This window comes from Leuciscus leuciscus (assembly GCF_965113295.1).
Source record: "Leuciscus leuciscus genome assembly, chromosome: 16".
Taxonomy (NCBI): domain Eukaryota; kingdom Metazoa; phylum Chordata; class Actinopteri; order Cypriniformes; family Leuciscidae; genus Leuciscus; species Leuciscus leuciscus.
Window position 1 is genome coordinate 36,953,750 of NC_138740.1, and position 25,986 is coordinate 36,979,735.

A 25,986-nucleotide genomic window follows, 5' to 3' on the forward strand; every position below is an offset into this window, starting at 1 on the left:
ATGAAGATCCTCCCCTTTCGATAAGCTATAAAATGGCACTGAAACGGACACATTATTTTACTCTCCTCCTGATCAAAGATGGATCTGCAAATCTCAGTTTTTCTCCTGTTCATTCTCTTCACTGCAGGTACAAAGACAAATAGTGTTTGTGATGTTACTGGGTACAAATACAGATAATTAATGTCTCTTTCCTTCTTTTTCTTTTACTAAAGGACACTCTCTCAGCTGTTATGAGTGTGTGAGTATGATAGGTTCTTGTGCCGATCAGAAGTTAAAAACGTGTCCCAGTGGATCTTCCAAGTGCATGAGTTTAACAGTGATACCACAAAGTAAGACCAGCATGACAGATCGAGTGGTGTAAATATAACTTCTCATATAACTGTGACTCGTTTTCTCGGCAGATTTAACTAAATCAATCACAGAATATTTTATTTATTCCTGCTGTTTAATTTGTTTTCTATCCGATTATTTTGCTAACAATGGCAATTGTATTATTAAAAACATTTGAAATAAGAAAAACTGATACATTTATAACTGACATTTATAATTTTTCCATCAAAATAACACGTATTGGTCTTTTCTGTATAATTCATATTTTAGATCAATTTAGTTTCAAAACGAAGATTAAAGATTGTGCTGTTGACTGTCAAAGCGGGTCCATGAACTTCGGCATTTCAAAGATGTCTTCTTCCTGCTGTAACACAGACCAGTGTAACGTCAAAGATGCTCCAGGTATTGTGCTTTACTGACCTTGTGCAAATGACTATCTTCTTTAAAGTCAACATTCATTTTTCTTCCAAATGACATTCAATCAGGAAATAAAATACAGGGTGTGGCTCGTCTGCTGTGAACTGATTGAATGGAGCAGCTAAAGGAGTGTTACATTATATTATATATACTAGTACATGTTTTCCTCCTGTAGATCCCTCTAACATCCCCAATGGAAGGAAATGTTACTATTGTGATGGACAGACCTGCTCAAACACAGTGAGCTGTTCAGGGACTGAAGATCGGTGTGTTAAAGCAACAGGTGAGGATCTGGAAAAGGACAAAGATTGTTGTTATTTTTGTTTCTCCACCATTTATTTTAAATATTTGATACAAATCACATACAGCAACTGCCAGCTTAGACTAACCTTTGTTTGCTTTCTTTCCATCAGTGACTGTTGAAAGCCTGTCAACCGTTGTAAAAGGCTGTGCGACTACATCTATTTGTGACGCCACATTTATTCCTTCTGTTGGGGGCATCTCATGTTGTGAGGGGAACCTGTGTAACGGGGCTCAGAGTGTCACCCAGAGCTTCCTGTTCCTCTGCTGTTCTCTGCTCTCCTACTTCATGATGCACTGAATACAGCAGATCTTCACATTCTACAATCAGACACTCTTTACTGAATATAATAACTTGTTTGTTTTTTCTGTACTAGACTGTGTTCAGATGTGATAAACTGAATTTATACATGAAATGTATGTATTCATCACCTTGTTTCAGGGTTCATTTTTAAATCTTCAAAAAAGTGCAATATTTTTTTTCTTTAAAAAAAAAGTACTAAATCATCATCATGTCCAGAAAAAAATCTAGTATGATCATTATTTAATTATTCAAAAAGAAACATTTTCACCTGTTTTGTTTTGCATTTGTCCTACAAACTATGTTTGGGAGACTTTGACTGCCTGGATCTGAATCTAATTAAATTAGTAAATAAGTGAACCCCTCCGGGTGCCTGTCCGAGCACAGTTTAATATAAGGATGAGGAGACAGGTATGCAGGTTTAGATGATGTATTGATAAAGGATAAGCTGCAGAGGTACAGGTATTTCAGGTATCAATTAAAGGCAGTAGAGACATTAGTCTGAAAAACAAGAAATACAATAAAGGATAATGAATAACAAAAATAGCTGTGCATATACAATAATAATAATAATAAACATCCATTGACATAAATGCAACCAAAGCATTCTAAATCCTCATCAGTAACATTTCACCATGGAATAGGCTATACAATCCAATAAAGGAAAATAAGGTGTCACATTAACGTTATACATTATACCATAATCATCTATGATAAACATCACTCTCTAACGTTATATGGATAACGCAGCACATCAGATTGTAATCACTCGATTGGTATAAACAACTCAAAATATCAAAATAACACCACAAAGGAATCATCGAAAACCAAACCAGTGATATAACTTACATCTCAATAAAGAAGAAATAATCACATATGGAACAGCGTCATTAAGCTAGACTAACAGAACAAACAGCTGCGGGCATGTCCGGACATGCGTGTGTGACGCAGTTATAAATAACTCAATATCGATCTCTATAAACACAAACATAAGGCAAACAGGCTTACTTGTAGCCCAATGTCTAACACCTCAATGTAACTTCTGCAGAAACTAGGGATGGCTGACGCGAAACAGTCGTTCCGAAGCTTTGCGAGATCCCGAAGCGCAGATGTTTCGAAACACTGATCCGAAGCGTGATTCAAAACACCCATGTCACGTGACTATGGCCAAACAAAGCCTCGATGTGTTTCAATAAGTGTTTCATCAGGTGTGGTCCGCCGAATCAGCGTTTGATTGACAGGGTCGGGAACAGACCACAGGTACAATCGCGCATCTGTATAAAAGTGAAATCAACGCATATTGACCTCGTGGGTTTTTGTGAGAGGAGTTTGATTTTGAGATAGCGGATTTTTGGTGATATAGTGACATAGTGCGATTTGATTAGTTATAGGCTATTTAGGCTTACATTTAAATTTACACAACACATTGACTGATAGGCTAGAGACAGACAGAGTATACATATAGTGACACATTAATAGATACATAGATATAAATATATATAGCAAGCTAGATTAATAGATAGATACATGTATAGATAGATTATAGATATATAAATACATAGATAGATTATAGATAGATACATATATAGATACATAGATAGATTATATCTAGATAGCCTACATAGATAGATTATAGATATATATCTAGATACATTGATAGATTCATATAGATAGATACATAGATAGATAGATAGATAAAATGGAGGCTCCCCAGAAGAGATGTCGTACATCTGTGGTGTGGGAGCATTTCCGTTTAGAAACCCCAAATAAAGTGAGATGTGTGTATTGTGATCGGCTGCTAGCCTACTACAACAATAGCCTACATCATCCATGATGCGCCATTTGATAATTTGAAATTTGCGTATTTGCCCAGAACTCATGATCCACTAACTTACTGGAAAGAGAGAGCAGTAATCTTTCCTCATTTGTATATACACTGTAAAAAGGTTTTCAAGCAGTACTTCATCCAATTAATAATTTGTCTTTCAATTCAGTTTACCATTATTTGTTTTATTTTTCAAATAATATTTTTTTCGTTCAAAACATAGTTAAATATAAATATTTTTCATTAAGAGCTCAAATAAGAAATATTTGTTTCGGGGGGGGGGGGGGGGGGGGGGGGGGGGGGGGGCAGACATTTTTTCGTGGCGTTAGTAATAGGATTGACACACTATTGAATCATATATTATAATGATTATTATATCAACTGATAACGTATATTGTACTAAAGTTTGTTGACCATAATGTACCCTCATGCCAAATTTGTACTATCTTGATGCAGGATACTCTGACACCGATACAAAGAGCACTGAAATATCTCATCCTTTATATGGGAGAAACAGTGGAGGACCTCATCAAAGATTTCCTGGTAAGGCCAGATTACTTTAGAGATGTGAAAATGCTAGATATGGCTGTCCACTTCAAAATTAGCCATCAGACTATGTTCAGATATATGTCTGATAACAGTCTGAAGGCTAATTTCAAATATAGAAACAATTACTTTCAGCTAAAATCAGAGTCCATGTGCTGGAAAGTTTGTGCAACTTATATTTATATGTCAACAACAAATTGGAGTAAATTTTATAATTAGTTAGAAGTATTAGTATTATGTAAACTATTTTGGGGGGAAACCCAAGCTGTATTGATTCCTTATTCTTTTTTTCTTTTTCTTTTCTCCTTCCTAAATTCTTTTCCAGGTGTTGGAGAAGGAAGAGGCTGAAAAAACTCTTCAGCAGAAACCATGGAAATCTTTGTCATCAGAGATGCACAAGCTGTATACCCACAAACATTGGAATCATACTTGAGGGTCAAGAGGTTCTGAGGGACTTGCTGTCTGTCGCAAATGTTGAAAAAGTTGAAAATCTGACACGAAATTGTGGATGTGTGGAAGTAATGTATATAATAATTTAATAAATATCGATTTAATGAAAATTATGTGTCTTTTTTATTTGATTTTGGACAAGATTAATTAATGTTTCTTAATGGGAAATATGTTTTATTGAATCCATATCTTTTTGTTTGTTTAAAATAAATAATTTCTATTAACTTGTATTTTTAAAAATGAGAAATAATTGTATTATTAAATCAATATCTATTTAATTGGAGAAAACAAATAATTTCTAATACATATTTATTAAATGAGAATTTTTGTTTTGATTAAATCTATATATTTTTGTTTAGATCAAAAATAGAATTTAAATGAATTTATTTTTTTCAACAAGAAAAATATGCTTTGTGCCAAGTTATATAAAATAGTTTTCATAGACATAGAAAATATTGGTAAGGGCAAGTTATTTATTTTTCATTGGCTCAAGTTATAAAATATAGATGTGAACCATTACCCTAAAATTTTTTAATTGGATGAATGAAAATATTTTTTCAGTGTAGCTAAAAAATATCTTTGCATGCCAGCAACAAGTGTCCCTTGTGAGAGGATTTTTTCAAAGGCTGGAGAAATTATCTGTAAAAAAAGAAGTAGGCTAAGTCCTTCCACAGCAGAGAAATTAATATTTTTTAATAAAAATCTCTAAAAAAGTGAGACATTGTGGCTTGATTTCTTTTATTAATATTCATTTTGCAGGTCCAAAATAACATTATGCACAGTGAGGAGCCTATAGGTTACAAGCTTCACATATTAGAAAAATACAATAAAAAAAATAAATAAAAAAAATGTAATGGCTCATCAAGGTTGTTTCAGATCAACACCTGCAAGTGACCACTAGGTGTCACCGTTGAGATGGGTGTCGGATTGTTTCGAAGCCTCGAAACAATATGGACCATTTGGTTCAACTGTTTCATTGCTTCACGAAGCCTCGATCTGCCCACCACTGCATCAAACAAGGACTCCATGAAAATGACTGAACAGACAGGGTATAAATAGAAAGATACAATGTGAGTGGGAACAGCTGAGTGCAATGAACAGTGATGAGTACAGACAAAGGATGATGGGAAATGCAGTTCCTGATGTGGTGGTGACAGTAAGGGGAAGAGACCTCTAGTGGACACCCAGGGAACACCAACCAGACACTGTGACACCCGGTTTCACAGACAAGGCATAAGCTAGGCCCAGAGAGTTAAATGCATATTTGAACTGTTTTAACTGAAAGCAACATATTTTTATATCTTTTTTTTTGTCTCAAGATACACACCAGTCATGTTTATTTTTCTAAGGCACGCTTATAAGAGCTACTTATGCCATAATTGAACTAAGGCCTAATCCTGGCTTAGTCTAAGCCTTGTCTGTGAAACTGGGCCATAGTTACCTTTGATGATAAAATTTGCAGTCGCCCGTTTCACTTTTCGACGCTCTGCGTGATTGTCAGGAATTTCTCATTTTAAGAGAAATCTTGAACTTGTACAAAAAATGCAAAAGAATCCATGTAGATATGATATCTATAAGTTTTTTCGCACATACAGTACAAATCGTGACAGTACAGTACGGATCGAGTAGTGACAGTGACGTCGTTGTCGTAAAAAAACGTTTGCGATGACAGGAAGTGGTAGCAAAACTTAGCAGTTAGTGCAGATCGTGTTTCCGGTACGGATCGAGTAGTGACACTGGCTGCAGACTTACGGGGCGAGTGAAGCTCCACTCAAGAGCGGAAATACGTCACCTCCACTGCGCCGGAGTGCATATATATGTCACCTGACCTAATCTTCACGCAAAACATCGAAGCGGTGTACTAAGATTTTACGTTTTATGACTTTAATATAATTATATTATAGTAAAAATAATTTCAGAATTTTGTATTTAAAGCAAAATAACATGTACAAATCAACCACAGTAAAATAATGAAGAATAATTTCCACAATTTAACAGTTTTAATTGTTTTTATGTAAAAAAATAAATCATCTTAAACTATTTTGACAACACACATTAACTGCAAGTGACCATACTGTAACAAATTAGTTAGTAAAATTAAAAATATGAACAAAAATAATGACTTAATCAGAATTTTGTAGTTAAAGCAAAATAACATGTACAAATCAACCACAGTAAAATAATGAAGAATAATTTCCACAGTTAATTGAATTGTTTTTGAGAAAAGAAAAAAACTATTTTGACAACACACTTGAACTGCAAGTGACCATAATTGTTACAGCAAAGACACAGCTGTCCGGGTGGCTAGTCTCAGACGATCTTGGAGGTGAAGATGCTGGATGTGGAGGTCCTGGGCTGGTGTGGTTACACGTGGTCTGCGGTTGTGAGGCCGGTTGGATGTACTGCCAAATTCTCTGAAATGCCTGACATAGTTCCTGTTTGAGAGTGGAGCTCCAGTCGCCCGCAGTCTGCAGCCAGACCCTTCTCAAATTGAACCATTCAATTCTCCCTTTTACGGTTTATGTGGCACAGAATAAACATGAATGGACATCAGAAGGTGTGTTAAAATATAGGCTACAGTTGCTACAACTTACTGAAATATATAATCTCTCGTGTAATTGCCCAGTCATGTATCAATCACGGAAAGACGTCAGTAATTGCTTGAACGTTAAATTTACCTCAGTAAAGTCGTTCAGTAGCTTGTCATTTAGAAAAAAATAACTCAAGAGGGTATCGCAAAATATGTTATATATTAATTATTTTAATGATTGTATTCAACTGTTCTTTATTTATTGTTAATGAATTTGATAGTGTACCAATTTACACTGCAGCATTAGTTGAGATTTTGTTCCTTTTTTGACGTAACGTTATACCTGAAATATTTCCAAATTAATCAATATCGAAGCGAAGCGAATGGAGATTCAGAATAAAAACAAGACCTTGTGAATCTGAATTGAATCGTGCAATCTGGATCAAGAGCTGGACCTTCATCGCATGATGTATTACAGTTACATGATGTATTGCTAGCTAGTTACACACTTAAAACAAATATTATTGAGCAAAAGTATTAAAGGTACAATATGTAAGAATTTTGCATTAAAATATCCCAAAATCTCAAGGCCAGTGTTATATATTTTGTTAAGTTGATTACTTAAAATATCCCAAATGTTTCCAACTATTTTTAAATCGTGAGAAAATTGCGATTTTAACCAAGGAAACGGGGCGTTAGAGCAGGGGAGAGCTGGGAGTCGCCAGTCAATTGCGTCATATCCGCGTTACCCTCGGTTTCCGCTCGTACTGCGTGGAGTCCTGGACAAATGCGGAAGTTGTAGTTGTAGCGTCTATCAAGCTACAAACTTTAGCTTGTTTCTTGCAGTCGTTATGGTACAACATTATTCTTTACCGATTGCAGCTGGCTCTGTCGACAAAGCATGCTTAATTTTATATTTTCCAAATGTAGCATTCTGTAATAGTTATGTTTATGTAAGGAAAGTATTATTGCTTTAGATTTGTGTTTAGTTTATTGACATTGTTTATCACGTCTGGTGTTTATGGCCATGTAAATTAACATAGCATGTGTTATACATAAAGATTAATCAGTATTTTGGCAAATGATGTGGGCATGTTCGAATGTACTTTTACAACAATTGTTTAGAACACGTAAAACTGCGCAGCGTTATCACAACAATGAATTCAACAAATACAGTAACATCTATGATAACCAATTTAGTATTAAACCTTACTTTTATTGCGGTTAATTCATTTTAATGAAATAAAAGTGTGATGAGGTTTAAGAGCCAGGAAGGAAGAAGACAGGGATCAGCGTGACTGGGACTCGTACTTTATTAAAATAAAGCAAAACAAACAAAAGCCGCGCACAACACTGTGGCAACCGCGACGGCACAAAACAGTTCAAAAATGAGAGCTCGGATCCACCGGTTTTCTTCCTCTGCGTCCAATTTTCTCTCCAGCCTCTCTCTCGTTCCAGCGCGGCTTATAAGCGGTCTCTCCACGCCAATAATACTGCAATAAGACACAGGTGTTCGTCATTTGCACTTGACCTACTTGCGTCCCCGCTCGTCTCTTCTCTCTCCCATCACAGACCGCGCTGAACCACGCCCCCCTCGCCACAAAAAGCATGTCATTAAACGCAACATTTATAAAAATAGAAATTAGCCTCATCCATGAACATGATTTTTCGATTCCCGTCTGACTGATTTACATCCACGGTGGAGTTTAAAACGACAGTTCCCATCATTCCACGCTCCTTCACATCGTCATCAAGCTACGCCGTTGTTGTTGTTTGGAATGTAGCGCCCTCTAGCGGCAAAAAAATTCTTGCATATTGTACCTTTAAGGTTTTTTTTTTTTTTTTTTTTGCATTAAGTGGAAAGGCTCCTTTAAGAGAGGACTTTTATTCTGACAGAAGATTCGACAATCTTCTGACTGAGCTCCCTCTTGAGTGAAGCTGCTGTGCCGTTAATAACAGCCTGCTGAACTGTTATGTTGCGTCGATGGTTGAAAGGACATTTATTCCTGTTTATCTGTGATAGTTTCTGCCAGTGGTGGGCAGATCGAGGCTTCGTGAAGCAATGAAACAGTTGAACCAAATGGTCCATATTGTTTCGAGGCTTCGAAACAATCCGACACCCATCTCAACTAGTGGTCACTTGCAGGTGTTGATCTGAAACAACCTTGACGAGCCATTACATTTTTTTATTTATTTTTTTATTGTATTTTTCAAATTTCAAATTCTCAAATGGCGCATCATGGATGATGTAGGCTATTGTTGCAGTAGGCTAGCAGCCGATCACAACACACACATCTCACTTTATTTGGGGTTTCTAAACGGAAATGCTCCCACACCACAGATGTACGGCATCTCTTCTGGGGAGCCTCCATTTTATCTATCTATCTATCTATCTATCTATGTATCTATCTATATGAATCTATCAATGTATCTAGATATATATCTAAAATCTATCTATGTAGGCTATCTAGATATAATCTATCTATGTATTTATATATGTGTCTATAATCTATCTGTATCTATCTATTAATCTAGCTTGCTATATATATTTATATCTATGTATCTATTAATGTGTCACTATATGTATACTCTGTCTGTCTCTAGCCTATCAGTCAATGTGTTGTGTAAATTTAAATGTAAGCCTAAATAGCCTATAACTAATCAAATCGCACTATGTCACTATATCACCAAAAATCCGCTATCTCAAAATCAAACTCCTCTCACAAAAACCCACGAGGTCAGTATGCGTTGATTTCACTTTTATACAGATGCGCGATTGTACCTGTGGTCTGTTCCCGACCCTGTCAATCAAACGCTGATTCGGCGGACCACACCTGATGAAACACTTATGGCTCGTTTCCACTGAGCAGTACAGTACGGTACGGTACGGTACGGTTCGGGTCTGTTAACCATGGTCTGGCTAGCGTTTCCACTGCCAACAGTACCCTTACTTGATAGGCGTGGTGTTTCGATCGACGTCATTTTCGCGCGAAGAAGAACTTAGTAAACTACAATGGATGACATATACAGCAGATCTTGTTCTTGCTCCTCGACATGTTTGTCACAAGAAGACAAGCGCCGACATTAGGCTTTTCTCAATATTAAGTAAGCAAAGTTTGTACTTGCCATGTGCGACTCACTCCTACATGCACATGGTACAGCGCGTTCTTAAAAGCGTCACTCAGCTCGCTCTGCTACTCCGGTTATCTCTGTTACTCTGTATGTACATTTTAAGCAACAATAAAACGAAATATGTTATAAACACTACTCTGCCTCTTTTCGTTTTCATTTAAATAAATTAAACATTATAGGGACACAAATGTGGTTCATGCACAACGCATATTGATTATTCACTGCACGTTATATGTTATTCTATTTATAACAAAACGAAATTTAAAACACAACCCTAACGTTAACTGTTACCTCTTTTCGTTTAAATAATAAAAAAAAATTACACATATTACAGGCAATATATGCATTTGTACAAATGTTGCAATAAACATCAGTGATAATCTTGTAATAAGAAAATGACAAGAAACCATATTTCTTTTTGTAGAATTTCAGTTTTATCAATAATAGCCAATATAAAAGTTTAAGTAAAAGGTACAAGAAGCTATACAATAGAAATAAAGCAAACAATTCAGTCAAATGCCCAAATGCTGCGCTCTAGTCTAACATTACAACAGTAAAGTTAAATACAAATAGCCTATAATATGAAACTAAACTTAGCCCTCAGCCAAAACGATTGACAGGGAACGAATTATATATTCACGAGACCAAAGATCGCCCGTTAGGTCTGCACAAGACGAATTATATCTCATGTTTAACCACTACCGTCGGAGTCATCGGCGAACGTCAGAAGAACTAACTTTAACTTAGCCGAGGAAAGGCTCATCCAGCCGGGAAACATGAGCGCCGAGCGCCCGCTGATTGCATGGATCTCACAACCGGGGAAAAACAAATCATCTTTATAAATAAACCACAGATTTGAGCTTTAAACAACTACATTCTCGCCTGAAAAACTCTTAAAATTACATTTCGTGACACAGTAACAGTAGTATTATATTAAACTGTATATTCAAAAATGGCGCTTCTTATGTTGTCATTCCCCTCGTAGCACGCGCAAGTGACGATTCTCTGTCAACCAATCAACGTCCTGCAGTGAGTCTAGCTCCACCTTTTAGTACCGTACCACTGTGCTAGGTACCCCAACGGAAGGGTACCCAAAAAGTGGTACGGTACGGTTCAGCTTTTTGGTACCATTCTCAACTTTTGGCAGTGGAAACGCAAATAAAAGGGTACCGACCCGTACCGTACCGTACCGCTCGGTGGAAACGCGCCATTAGTGAAACACTTCGAGGCTTCGTTTGGCCATAGTCACGTGACATGGGTGTTTTGAATCACGCTTCGGATCAGTGTTTCGAAACATCTGCGCTTCGGGATCTCGCAAAGCTTCGGAACGACTGTTTCGCGTCAGCCATCCCTAGTTTGATGTCACATTGCACCTCTGTGTTCCATGCCTGTTTGTTTCTTGTTTTTGGACTGCCTTTGTATGGATTTTGACCCTTTGCCTGGCCTAGTTTGTGATTACGGATAGTGATGGTTCAGCCATTGCTTCAGCCAAAGGTTCATTACTCGAAGCTTCATTCAGCATTGCTCACTAGTGACACCTAGCTACTGTGCAAAGAAATAGCAGACAAATTCATTCATTCTGAACCAGTTTATAAAACAATTATTTTATAAAAATATTTTTATAAATAAAAATATTTATTTATTTATTTTGTACTCGCTGTTAATGTCTGTAACCTTTCATTTGCAATAATTAAAAGACATGAGCAGACATTTGTCCATTATCTGTGTATAATATAAAATATGTATCTTTCTCTGTCTGAATTTACTTGTGCAGAGTCACACACAGTTAATTCATTATTCATAAATTGTTTGGATAGTGACAGTATGAACAGCAACAGTGACACTGTGTTGAGTGCAGTGCTTATGTTGGAGGGAGTGTAATAAAGTAAACTGCAACAGAATAGTCTGGAAGGAAGGATTACAATAGATTTTTATTGAGAAACAATAAACGATTGTTTAGACGATTCCTCTTCTCGGACAAAATCTCTCCAGCCTTGGAAAAGATCCTTTCACAAGGAACAGAGGATGCAGGGGAACATGCCATTGCCAGCTGGTATAAATGAGGATCAGTGGCGGACTGGGACAATAATTCAGGCCGGGAATTTGACTCCACTGCCAGGCCACCTCTGCTGCTGCAGTCACCACCACCCTATTCATGTAATCTACTGGACTGACAAACTTGTAGGCTAACCCTATTAATGTAACAGGTAGACTACCAGATGCAATATAAATAAAAAAAATAAAAACCTTTAAAAACTCACTAGGAATACACCATTTATACTACCAAACCAATGACAAATAGAAAAATTGGCTTTTTAAAAGAGATAATAAGAGACACATTCACATGTTGAAATATTTACATTTTATGTATTTTCAGTGCTCAACTCTAGTATATCAAATGTATCAGAAACACAAACACAAATAAACTTAACAAAACCTATGACAGCTTAAGTAACAGATAACAATGTTTACTCAATTATGGCATTATGTGGAACTGACCAGTAAGAGTAAACAGTAAGTAATTAGCACTACTAGTACACCAGTAGGCGACGCAGTAGCTCACTGCTCTCTGCCATCTTGTCAATTATGTCATCTTTATCAAGTTCCATAAGAATCTCCTTCTCAGTTGCCATCAAAAGGAATGCTTCAAGGTTATCTTGACTCAGGGAGGTTCTCAGACGGCTCTTCACTAACTTCAGGGTGGAGAAGGTCCTCTCACAGGCAACTTGAGTAATAGATAGTGTGAGGAGGAACTTGTAGCCCAAACCAATGATGTGATAAGCATCAGTAAGCAGATTGTACTGAGACAGGAGGAGATAGCAGCATATTGGACAGTTTTTGCATGTGGAACAACTTCTGCTTACAAACTCTACACTTTCATCAGGAACCTCAGAGCCTTCCCCTGCTTCATCATTAGAGGCAGCACCCCTAATGTTGTAGTTCTACCAGAAAGACTCGGGAGAATTAATACTGTGACAATGAACATTTATTTAAGAGCTCAGCAAACAATCAAATTCTTTGGCGTAGGCCCCGTCCGTAACTCGCATTCCGAGGGTACGGAATCTGCATATCCTGCCTGAAGACGAAGGCAGGGGCGCAGCTCACCCCCTGTGAAGTAAGGAAGGGGGCCATCTGGTGGTGGTGGGGTGGAAGGAGGAGAGGACATCCTGGCGTCTTCGGGGTAGAGGGGAGAGCCCGTCTGGAGGTGATGGGGAGGATGGAGGGGAGGACCCAGCATAGAATGTTAGGGAGATGAAGGAAAAGTCCCGTCTTGGTGGTGGATGGGGAGGATGGAGGTGGTTGAAGCGACAGCATCGGCGAACTCAGACATGTGTAAGTACCACCCTTTTATACTGGCTATTAGGATATGATTGGATAGATGAGAAGGTAATACATGACGTGAACGATTGAGTCTTCCTGGCAGAACTTACGCTAGCTTCATTTCTCCATTAGTGATTGTTTCAATCTTTCCCAGTGCTGTGCAAGGCTGATCAGTTCAGCCTGCAATGTCTCAAGACTGGCACGTTCATCAAATTGCAGTAGGCATTTGCGGAGCTCCTTCATGGCTGTCCCTGGAAGGCCTTTTTCTCTGATTTCAGGGAAGTTCCTAGGATCCATGCAGGAGACATCTGAACACAGCACTGCATTTTCTGCATAACGGCTATGAAAGCTTTCAATAACAGTGTCCAAGATCACATTGTGGATGTTGATTTTGTAGTCAGTGTCTGCATTAGCAATAGGCTCATCTTGTGCCAGCTCACCTGGCTGCCTCTTGTGTTTTCTAATTCTCTTCTCTGGGAGAGAAGTCTGAACTTCAGCCTCACTGTCCTAAAAAAAAAAAGAAGCAGGTGAGAACTAAAGAAAGAGGGTCCATGGTAACTTTGATGTCCAAAACATGTTGCCTTTGGCTTGCTCAGTTGGGGATATTTTGGGGATATTTAATTTAATTTTATCAATCAATAAATTCCTCTTGAAACAAACTTTGTTGTATTATTTTAATTTAATACTGTGAAGCTGCTTTGATGCAATCTGTATTGTGAAAAGCGCTATACAAATAAACTTGACTTGACTTGACTTGACTAAAGCTTCTCCAGAATGCTATTGGCCCATTCAACAAAGTCATCTGCTGCCCTCATTACACCCTGAAAGTCCCGGGCACACTTTCTCAAGCTCTCCTCTGTTCCTGTCACCAAGTGCTGTGCTGAAGCAATATCCATGCCACTTGTTTGTAAATATTTAGAGAGAGGGGTTGTCTGCTCAAAAATCCTGAGGAAAATCTCAGCTGTCAGTATGGTTTCATACTTTAGGAGAGCAGCCTTGTACCCTTGGGCCTTGTTTCGGATGACAGGTTTCATGGTCACATCCTTTTCAATTTTTTCCATAGTGATGACCAGATCTGTGTAAAGTGCATTGTCAGGCTTTGCAAACCTTCCAAATACTTTCCTCAAGGCCTCATCTTTGGCCCACCAGCGCGTTTCACCAATTACACCAAGCCGTCTGTGTCTCTTGTCCTCACTGTTTTCCTCCCATAGCTTCATGCGCTTGTAGGAATCACGAATGAACACTGCAATGTCATTCAGTAGTGAGAAAAGGGACTCACTTGCCACAACAACCCCTGTAGTGTCAGCTAGAACAAGGTTGAGGACATGTGAGTAACACCATATGTGTACTTGGTTAGGTGATGCTCCTGTGAGCAATGCAGAGAAACCTTTGTAATGTCCCTGCATGTTTGCAGCTCCGTCTGTTGCATTACCAATGCACTTTTTGATGTCTATGTCCATCTTCTCTAGGGTCTGTTTCACAAGCTCCACAAAGTACTGTCCAGTTGATGACTCACAGTCAATGACTGCAATGAGTTTCTCGTGGACAACATCAGTAACATATCGCAGAACTACTGCACACTGGTCTTTGGATGTTAAATCCTGTGTTGTGTCAATTTGTATTGAGAACATCCCTGCCTTTCTCACTTCAACAGCAATTGTCTGTTGAATCATATTTCTTATTAATTCAACTACTTTATTTACTGTTGTTTTGGACATCAAAGTTACCATGGACCCTCTTTCTTTAGTTCTCACCTGCTTCTTTTTCTTCTCAATACAATCACTAACATGTTCCTGTAGGCAGACATCATACTTGCTCAGCAAAAGTATGAGCTCAAGAAAGTTACCATGATTGATAGCCGTGTTTTCAAGGTCATTTGTAGCTTCATGACTGTGCCCTTTGTAGCTTAGCCCACATTTACCAATAACTTTCACTACATCAATCACACGTTCCAAGACCTGCCTCCTCTTTCTAACCTGGTCTCGATGGACGGTCATTTGCTTATCAGTCAGAAGGGTATGGATATCTGCTTTGTTGACTCTAAGAAAAAAGGCTTCAGCACTTTCTCTATGGATACTGCTTCTCTCATGTTCCTGTACTCTCTGATGGGCATGTTTCCAGGCCTGCATACCTCCTTTGACAAATGCACTGTCACTGCCTAAAGGTTTTGCAAATGCAAGACATACTGAGCAGAATAGGGAGTGATTACTTTCATTGTATGTCAGCCATTTTCTGTTTGTGCCATCTTTTGAATGGAATACATCAGGAATGGCTCTTTCAGATGTTTGGATTGGGTGATACTTAAAAAAAAAAATCTAAATCCTTAGACTGTGGACGGGCAAAATAATCAAAAGGCATATCAAGGCTTTCACTGTCTCCTTCATCTTTCCCTGAATCCTTCTCTCTCTCACTCTGCACATCTAGTTGCTCTGCAATATGAAATAAGCGTGTTCAATAATCTGTATTTATAATTGTGCAGCCATCAGTTGTATGTCCCCAAAATCACAGTCCTACTACTGATCTTATAAATCATAAAAAGCACATGTTGTTTAAAAAGTATAGCCTGCTGCCTGCATGTTTAGTTTTGCTTATCTTAAACTTTACCTGAAGGTTCCTGCTCTGACTCAAACGCTGAACTGTCCACCACCTCTAGCTCAACAGCAGGAGCATTTGCAGCACTAGTGCTACTGCTGCTTCCCTCGTCACCTTTTCAAAATAAATAAATAAACAAACAAACATTGTAGGCTACATATTGTAGACTAGAAATGAAAAATCAAAATAACTAACACTGTATTCTTTTCCATACCATCTACTTGATTTATTTATTATTTAAACAATTTGACCCACTAACACTATTCTGTCTACTTTTTATTCATTTTTATTTATTATATAAAAAATATGCTACATGTAGACGTAACGAGACTTGACACAGCACAGCAGCACTTACATATTGTTGCTCGTTTGTTGGTTTAATTTTATCTATTGTGATTATCTAAGTGATTTGGATGAAAACGTTCGTCTGCCAAATTATTATAAATATAATGTAAATGTAATCTTGACCGACCTGTTCCCTTACTGGCGAACATGGCTGGGATTTTGCAGCAGCTTGCTGCGTCTGTGGCCAGGGCTTTTTTCCTTTTTATACGCTCCCTCTCTGCTCCTCCTTTGCGTTTACGCTCCATTTTTTGAACGATTTAGTCAGATATACCCTGTCTCTGGATATAGCAGCCAGATATTAGGCAGTGCGTCGCTGACGTTGGGTGGGAGTGTCATTTTCACTCCGCCATTGCCTGATTCGTCGATTGAGAGATCCGTCAATTAATTCGTAGTTGCACACCAGCCTATCACATGCCAGGCTGATCGTCTGCACAGCGGCAGCCGGCAGGCCAGAACGACCGTCAGGCCACCGGGAAATGTCCCGGTGCTCCCGATGGCCAGTCCGCCCCTGATGAGGATACTGATGCTTCTGTTGAGCCCAGACAGGGGAGGATTTCCTCTTCCTTGCTGGCTCCATTACCAGGAAAAGGAAGAGGTCACAAAAGCAAACAAATCCAAAAGGGCAATCCAAATCAAAAAGCAGTCCAGTCCAGATCCAAAAATCCAGTGCAATCCAAATAATCTTATCTAATTAATATAACAAGACTAATTAATAATAACAATATACTATAACTATTCTAACCTGATAATGTAATAATATACAGCCCTAACACATATATGACACAATAACGACAATGACAATGATAGTTATCTAACTCTCTGACTCTCTGACACTACTACAACTGCTTCTACTACTGCTGACAACACCCACAAGGTGGCGCGAGTTTCGAACCGCCTTTTATCCGGAAGCGACACTCAGACCGAACCGATGACGTATCCACACAAACCGAGGCCTCGTTTGTCATTAGTCACGTGATTTTCACGTTAACAACACAAGCCTCGAATCGCGGCTTCATCTGGCATGCCCATTTTTTCTCGACACAAGCTCCGATGCCTCGGTTCAAATGTCACATCACTAATTACGGATTACCCCATTAAACTGCTATTGGATCTACCCTTTTGTGTGCGCGTTGTGACAGAAGGACTCCATCAAGAAGCAAAGATCCAGCGGTACAGGTTTTCATATCCTTCCCCCAACCACCGAGAAGGAGAGGAGGGAACGGTTCTGCAATATAGCGACCCTACGCCAGCAGGGCCAGACGGTGGGTTGCCTATCTAAGACATTTTGGACTCCTTCGAGAGGCATGGGATATAACGATGTTTTGAATCGCTGGCTTGATGACCCTTTGCCCCAGTGGGAGATGAAGGGGCTTGAAATCCTGGATTTTTGGGGTTTCATGAGGTATCTACATCCTCGTAGCCAATGGGCTACTCCAGCTACGCCCGTCTCTCCAGGCAAGATGGCTGCCATGCCCTCGCAGGAGACAGTAGCACCCCCAGAGGCGGTCGAAGACGTCGCTGCATCCCCAGAGGCGGTGGTTCGATGTCCCCGGAGGCTGTCCCTGAGCAGCCTGCTGTCGTCCCGGAGATGGTTCCCGAGCAGCCCGCTGTCGTCCCGGAGGCCGTCCCCGAGCAGCCTGCTGTCGTCCCAGGGCAGGTTCTGCCCTGGCCGCCCAAATGGCGGGTTCCTCCCTGAAAAAAAAAAGAGAGAACTGGCTGACTGGTACAACCTCATGTGCTAAATTCACAAATTTGTTTAAAACAAAAGTTATGTTAACTGTACTTGTTCAGCTCCCATATCTGGGTATTAATATACACGTGACTTTAATGTTGTTTAATATGTCAGATAGTAATATGATCTTTTTCTATTTACTTTGAACTCTTTCAGACGTTTTCTTGTTTCCTTTAAAACAGACGACAGACTCTTCTACATCGGCCCCAGTAGGCAGTACATGAGGCTAGTTGTCCTGTCAGAGGAAAAGAAGAGGTCTGTTCTTACGGAGTGCCACAATAACCCGGGGACTGGCAATCATAGTGTCGTCAGAGGCACTCAAAACAGGGTTATTGCTGGCTACTATTGGTCTACAATTATCCAGGACGTGAAAGAATGGGTCATTTTATATACTTAAAGGAGTCATGACCTGTAATTTTCACTTTTCCACGAGAATCAATGTATGTTATGATTGCCTAACGATTATACACTGGCCGGGAAGCCGATATTTAAAAGTGAAGCGTTTGTTTAACCCTGGGTTCGTAAACCAGCCCACGTGCACGCGCACTCAAATACGAGATTTTAATTTCTGCCCCGACTTGACGTCAAGACGGGGCAGGATATACCATATATGGACACCGCAGACCTATGCTGCAGGAAGCCCGCCCTGCCCCTCTCCCCCTCATATTCAGTCGAGAAAGATGCAGAAACGTAGTGCACACGTGAGTTGCTCTGTTGTTGACTGCCAGAATCAACATGTAACTTAAATGTGTTTTCTCTCCCAAGAACGGACCAAGCTGTCAGGGACCAGTGGATTAAATTCATTTTTAATGACGCGGTTCCTACAACCCTTCCCACTGGCTTAACGTTAGGTGTCTGTGCTAATCATTTTACGCCGGAATCGTTCACAAATTTGAATGTCTAAAAAACCACAACGTGAAACAAGGCAAAAACACCACATGATAGCAAACGTTGATCTCAATAACCACTGTAAGCTGATAAAAAAAAGTAGACTACATCTCCGTTAATGTAATCTACATTAAATAAAAGGTATAATGTATGTCTCAGTCAAAATGATTGTCTTTACCATTCAGAGACATCTTGATGTAGACGTCCTTCCATCGACTCTACATCTTCCCTTTCCAGCTCAGGTTCAGAGTCATATACGGTTGAATTCCGTAGGTTGCGGCCAGTGCTGCGTTCCAGTCCACTTTTAGACACGCACTTGCGAACTTCCCTAAGCACTTCCCCTCAGGGGAATCCCCACCGCCATTTTGATGTGCGTTCCACTTCGTGAAGTGGACGAGGGAAGTTTAGATGGAGAGACCCTCGTTCCCTCGATTTTGACCGAGGGAGCGAGTCTGCTTCAAATGTACACTTCAGGCACCTATATGTCCCACAATGCAACACGATTGTGACGTCACCGTATATATCTCGTCTAATCACCACCACACAGTCAACTCTATGATATATTAATTATATTTTATTTTAATTTAAAACAACCCAAACACACCTATACACATTGGGATGCTGCATTAAACAAATTCTTAAAGGGAAAAAAAAATTTAATAATAAATCAACTCCATAGCTGATTCCAAGTGATCAAGGGCTTAGGACGTTCCAATTCAGCCCATTGCCGTTTCCGCCAGTAGTGGGCACTCGCAATGACGTACATCCGAGTGAACGAGACGGAGGGAAGTTAGCAAGTGAAGGGCATGACAATTTTGGACTGGAACGCAGCACAGGTCGGGTTCATTCACAACTTGCGCCATGATGTCATTTTGGAATGATATGCTGAAGCGTTACCTGCGGTGTCAACCCCCCTCCTTCCTGCCACCAATCAACGCGCCCCTCATTTGCATTATTAAAATGACCGTCCACGACAGCCAAAATATCGCATCAGATCTTGCGAGACAATAATGCCTTCAGAAATAAGGGTCAGAGGAGCTCTGTGTTTATTTTTTTTCCACTTTTCTTTTTTAGAAGGGCCTGAAAGACTATAATAGAGCGTGGGTATCCAAGGTAATACTAGGTTATGACTCCTTTAATGGATATCTTATATCTATACTTAAGAATGTGTCTACTTTTGCCACCTTTGATTGTTAGATACCTCTATGATTTAGAAGTTATATTTACAGTAGTTGTGCTGCCCTTGCAATGCGATCTCTTGTGCAAAGCTAGACAGCCAGTGAACATTCAAAAGTCCTCCAATAAACACACAAGGCTTGACTTTTCTTGTATTTTACTGAAATTGTTTCCTCTTGTTGTTTTGTTTTGTAAAACTGAAACATTACAAAATAAGAATATAAATCAGTACACAAAACATGAACATTTGCATACATATAACTATGTTACTACAAAATTCCTATTAAAGTGTAAAACAAGCACTGTAGCCTACTGAATACAACAAGCAATGTAGCCTACTGTATGAAAACACAGTTCACCTACAAGCCACAAAGCAATTAAAAAACAGAGCTAGCTACAGCTGTGCTGCTAGCTAACAGAGCACATGTTTTACAAACATAAAAACGTTTCTAACATGACATTCCTTACCAATGCAAGTGATTGAAAATGATTTACACATTACTTACAGGCACATAGTCTCCAAGGCAGAAGCGTATCAGAAATAAATTCAGCAACATGAATCCAGCACTGACTTTCTTGCCTGACAGAGTTCTACTGTAGAGAGTGTCCTTCACTGAATTATTAACTCTGACCAGTAGAGGGCAGCACACAGCATGAACTTCTGAAATTTTACTTAATGTATTTAATGTTTTAACTTTTCCAACGAATAACTTATTTAAACCATTCATTTAACTTTAAAGACAGCACTGTAGTCAACATTTGAAGTGGATCAAAAGTGGATAAGTTCATCAAAGTTGTCCTAAGACAAGAACGGGTATTGTTCAAAAGTCATATAACTTTGATGAAAGGTTTTAATCCACTTCAAATGTTGGATCTGATGATAAATTAAGCTTTATACACAAATACATTAAAGGTCCCATGACATGCTACTTTTTGTAGGCTTTAATATAGACCTTAGTGGTCCCTAGTACTGTATCTGAAATCTTTTTCCAAAAATTCAGCCTCGGTGCAGAATTATAGCCACTACAAACCAGTCCCAGAATGAGCTTCCTTCAGACAGGCCGTTTCGGTGTCTGTAGCTTTAAATGATAATGAGGAGGAGAAAGGCGGCGCAAGGTGGAGGGTGGGCGTGGCCTTGACCATCTTGCGCAACGATACCATGCATGTTTGTTTATGTTGGATATATTGCAATGGCACGAAGACACGCAGTCGTTCAAGCATTTCAGTTTGACCCAGAATCTGATCCAGATGGAGAAGCTGCAACTCAGCGGCTCCAGCAGGACGTTTCCGAATGGTAAGTTTAAAATATTATGTTTGGATACGGTACTTTATTCGGATGGTTTACAGTTATTATCATGTAGCTAACGCTAACCTACTGTTGCCTTTTCATGAGAGATCTGTAACGTCTGTCATTTATCTTATTACAATTACATCAAGCTCTGCGATCTTGAAATGCGGATATCGCGCGCGCCATATAACCAACAGGAAAACGGTTATCCAAATAACAAAGACGTGTACAACACTCGCGTTACAGTGTGTGTATTCACACACATAAACTGCATAGCTCATGTGACAGCCACATTCTACGTGTAACAAGCTATGTAACCATAAACGGTAAAGCAACACACTTATATATCATTAGTTGACTTACTTGTCCGAGGTGTGTAGCTGAGCCAAAGAGAGTGATCCAGACTTTAGTTTCAGACGTTCAGCAAGCCCAGCTTTGTATTGACCCTTCAGTGTTCATTTGTACATCCAATTATTGAGCAATTATTATGCTTTGCTCGCTCAAAAGCCATTATGTCTCTCGTGGACAAACTAAAATCGCGCGCGTGCGCGTTCCTGTTTCCTAGCTCGTTTTCTCATGGGCGAGAAATATCCTCTGGGCGGGCAAAGCAGAGAAAGGGGAGGTAACATTTCTCCTTGTAACGTCATAAAGAGGGGATTCAAGATCAGCCTGATTGAGCCTCCATTTTCTCAAAGGCAGAGAAAGATAGGAAAAGCTCGATTTATACCGATTGAAATTTCTAGAAACTTGGGGACCATATACAGGCTAGGGGAACTCATATTAATGTTAAAAAACCTCAGAAATTGAAAATTTCATGTCATGGGACCTTTAATGAAAATGTTTTTCTTGTTCTGTAATTGTGTTCTTCAAACTTCCTTAATGACGAGTTTAGTTGTATAACGATTCATTTTTGTAAATCAGTACATAAATAAATAAATTTACAGCAATCATTGAATCAATGAACTTTATAGATCTTGCCTCATTTACATCTGGTCAAAAATGTCATCAACATCACAGCGTATATTTTCACGAGTCAAGGATCGTGGGGGAAAAAAAGCCTTGAATGCTGGATCCATCCGTGGGCCTCAACTTCTCCACAGGCCTCTTCCATCGCTTGAAGACTTACTTGGTTGTAATGGTTGTGATCATTTACCTTTCATCTCCAAGAGCAGAATATGCTGGAAGGAACACCATCCTGAAATGTGGGTAATGCTCAAACTACTCTTGCACCAGTGCTGAATGGTGAAATTGGAAATAGTCCCAAAAAACTATTCATTTTCGCTCAATTTGCTCTGTATCTCCCTGCGGAAAGTGGATTTCATTGAGGAAGTTAAATGTAGAAGCCTTTCTGTGTTGTGCGGCTCCAAGACACTAGACTCTTCACAAGACTCTTTCCACTAATACATTACCATTGCCGTCCCCTTTACCATCTCTTCTCCCTCTTTCTACATCCTCAGCTCTTCTTGCTTCTCCTAAATCATCAACTCTTCCTATACCATATATTCCTTTCCCCTCATCTCTTTCTACCTCCTCCACTCTTCTTCTCCCTCTCAATATTACCCTTCCTCTATCCTCTCCAAAATCTTTCACTCTTACATTTCTTCCTTTTCCCATTCCTCTCTTTTTTTTTTTTTTTGTCATTATTCTTTTCCCCTTTTATAGTTTTTGTAATTGAGATAGCTGTGTAAACAATTAGGAAATTTGCAACGCCTGTGTTGTGTGTATTACGGTACTAACTCAGCAGATTTTTATTTGGCGCTAACTGAGAACATTACAAGTGCAACTGAGAATTAAATAACAGAGTTTTGTTTGTTGTGTTTGGAAAAATGGTGATTTAAACCAATAAAAAGAGCTGCAATTGTTTTTCCCGATATATTAAAGTTTTGGTTGGCTGTTTGAACTAATGTGAAAACATTTGAGAATGTGATTTGTAATTTGCATGAAATAAAGGAAATTTTACAACCTGTTTAGGACAATTACAAAGAGTTCAGATCACCGTGTTAACTGTTTTGAGAACAGAGTTTGGAGAAATGTGTCAAATCGATTGAGAAAAACTGTAAATTAATACACAGTTTGATGTCATAAGCTTTTCAATTCATTCTACTGTGGTTTGACCGAATAACAATCAGCGCACAACAGTGTTAAAACATTCAGAGGTCAACGGATTTTTTTCTCTTGCAAAACAAGTAACTGTAAAACAGGAAACCACAAACCTGTGTGTCGCAATGCAATATTGCATGCAATGACAAAAGGTTGACTGAGACCATCTGATCTAACATGTATAAATCATTGAAATTTTGCAGATTTATGGAGGTCATCACAATAAAAATTTAAATAAAGACTATTTACTTTCATCAACATTTGCCTCAGACCATCTTTCTGCAGCTCTAACAATTCATTAGGTCTGAATAAAAATATATATTTTTATTGTTGTCACTACAATACGCATTTGCATGTTGAATCTCAATATTCCCAGAAGAGTTTACCACATCTTTCATACAAATGATGTTGCTCTTGCAGTGAAATATATAATCGCTGTGTATGATCCTTATATATATATATTTATATAAATGAATATTGTAATAGAAATAGCTCATGTTATACAAATAGAGTCTATTCTATTGAGAAGTAACAAATGTAAAAAAAATAAAAAAATTCCTGTGCTTTATTTATGTTAGCCCACTGTTCTTTAATTGGTTGTATTTATTTTGAAGTAGCTATTCTTGCTTTCATCCTACTTGTTAAAAACCTCAAATAAGATATTAACAGAGAAAGAAAAATAAAGTTTACCCAATAGCCTCCAGCATGGATTACTTTTAGTTATGTGCTTGAAAATGTGATCAAACTGATGAAGCTCTGGTGTTCTAGGTCATTAAAGGCTGTTTTTGTGTTTCACAATGTCTCAAGTCTGATTGTTGATTTCAGAGGAAATCAAACTTATGGTTATTACAATCCTTCAGTGTTTAAACTGGTTTCTCAATAACTTTCCATCCTCCTCCCCAGATGGCCACAAATCCCTAAAGCATATGTAAACAATATGATTTTCTTTCTTCTGCAGAACACAAGAAGATCTTTTACTTTCTTCTAGAACATGTCTATGTGAGGAAAGAAGTCATACAGGTTTTGAATGACATGAGGGCGAGTGAATGATCTTTGGGTGAACTATCAATTTAAGAATAGGTTTAGGTAGACCTGCAAAGTGCTTGTAATTTCCTTATCAAACTTCAATTTATTGTTAAATGGCAAGTAAATTGTGTAGTTTCTGCTTCTCTATTTTTATTTTCCCATAAAGATCCTCCCCTTTTGATAAGTTATAAAATGAGCACCGAAACAGGCATGTTGTTTCATTCTCCTCCTGATCAAAAATGGATCTGCAAATCTCAGTTTTTCTTCTCTTCATTCTTTTTACTGCAGGTACGAAGACAAATAGTGTTTGTGATATATATATTTTTTTTTTTCATTGGATCTCTCTCACTGTCTCTTTGTTTTATTACTAAAGGACACTCTCTCATCTGTTATGAGTGCTCGGGTCTGACGGGTTCTTGTGCCGATCAGAAGTTAAAAACATGTCCCAGTGGATCTTCCAAGTGCATGAGTTTAACAGCGGTATCACAAGGTAAGACCAGCATGACAGATCGAGTGGTGTAAGTGTAACTTCTTATATACTGTAACTGTGACTCGTTTTCTTGGCAGAATTTACTAAATCAATCACAGAATATTCTGTTTATTTCTGATTGTTTTGCTAAAAAACTTTTTTACATATTTATAATTATTCCATCAAAATAACACGTATTGGTCTTTTCTGTTTAATTCATATTTTAGGTCAAATTAGTGTAAAAGTGAAGACTAAAGATTGTACTGTTGACTGTCAAAGTGGGTTCATGAACTTCGGCATTTCAAAGGTGTCTTTTTCCTGCTGTAACACAGACCAGTGTAACGTCAAAGATGCTCCAGGTATTGTGCTTTACTGACCTTGTGCAAATGACTATCTTCTTTAAAGTCAACATTCATTTTACTTCCAAAGGACATTCAATCAGGAAATAAAATGCAGGGTGTGGCTCGTCTGCTGTGAACTGATTGAATGGAGCAGCTAATGGAGTGTTGTTTCATTAGATATTATATTTTATACAAAAAATCTAATTAAACTAATACCTGTTTTCCTCCTGTAGATCCCTCTAACATCCCCAATGGAAGGAAATGTTACTATTGTGATGGACAGACCTGCTCAAACACAGTGAGCTGTTCAGGGACTGAAGATCGGTGTGTTAAAGCAACAGGTGAGGATCTGGAAAAGGACAAAGATTGTTGTTATTTTTGTTTCTCCACCATTTATTTTAAATATTTGATACAAATCACATACAGCAACTGCCAGCTTAGACTAACCTTTGTTTGCTTTCTTTTCATCAGGGACTGTTGGAGGTCAGTCAGTTGTTGTAAAAGGCTGTGTGTCTAAATCTATTTGTGACGACACATCATTTATTCCTAATGTTGAGGGCATCTCGTGTTGTAAGGGGAACCTGTGTAACGGGGCTCAGAGTGTCACCCAGAGCTTCCTGTTCCTCTGCTGTTCTCTGCTCTCCTACTTCATGATGCACTGAATACAGCAGATCTTCACATTACACAATCAGACACACTGTACTGAATATACTGTATAGCTTGTATTTTTCTGTACTAAATTGTGTTCAGATGTGATAAACTGAATTAATACAGGAAAATGTATGTATTCATCACCGTATTTCAGGGTTTATTTTTAAATCTTCATGATGTAAAAAAGTGCGTATATTTTTTCGTAAATAAAAAACTATTAAATCAT

At 38.6% G+C, this 25,986-nt stretch overlaps 1 protein-coding gene and 1 long non-coding RNA gene across 4 annotated transcripts; one reads left to right on the forward strand and one right to left on the reverse strand.

Annotated features, from left to right (window-relative positions):
- Nucleotides 1-25,986, forward strand: LOC309476901 (urokinase plasminogen activator surface receptor-like; the record flags this gene model as incomplete). 3 transcript variants are annotated; one of them, XM_082140060.1, is made up of 5 exons in its annotated part: nucleotides 1-127; nucleotides 213-329; nucleotides 601-732; nucleotides 923-1,030; nucleotides 1,161-1,348. In XM_082140060.1, the coding sequence occupies exons 1-5, from the start codon at nucleotides 79-81 to the stop codon at nucleotides 1,346-1,348; spliced, it is 594 nt and encodes a 197-aa protein (XP_081996186.1). In that variant the 5' UTR covers nucleotides 1-78. The 3 variants fall into 3 exon arrangements, with proteins under 3 accessions (XP_081996186.1, XP_081996185.1, XP_081996184.1); XM_082140059.1 differs by lacking the exons at nucleotides 213-329; nucleotides 601-732; nucleotides 923-1,030; nucleotides 1,161-1,348 and adding exons at nucleotides 24,673-24,789; nucleotides 24,996-25,127; nucleotides 25,343-25,450; nucleotides 25,581-25,986 and having other exon boundaries at nucleotides 49-127; XM_082140058.1 differs by lacking the exons at nucleotides 1-127; nucleotides 213-329; nucleotides 601-732; nucleotides 923-1,030; nucleotides 1,161-1,348 and adding exons at nucleotides 24,471-24,587; nucleotides 24,673-24,789; nucleotides 24,996-25,127; nucleotides 25,343-25,450; nucleotides 25,581-25,986.
- On the reverse strand, nucleotides 912-2,507 carry LOC309476914. The gene is made up of 3 exons (XR_014198411.1): nucleotides 2,357-2,507; nucleotides 1,137-1,849; nucleotides 912-1,038 (listed from the first exon to the last, which is right to left on the reverse strand). It is a non-coding gene; the product is annotated as an uncharacterized lncRNA (long non-coding RNA).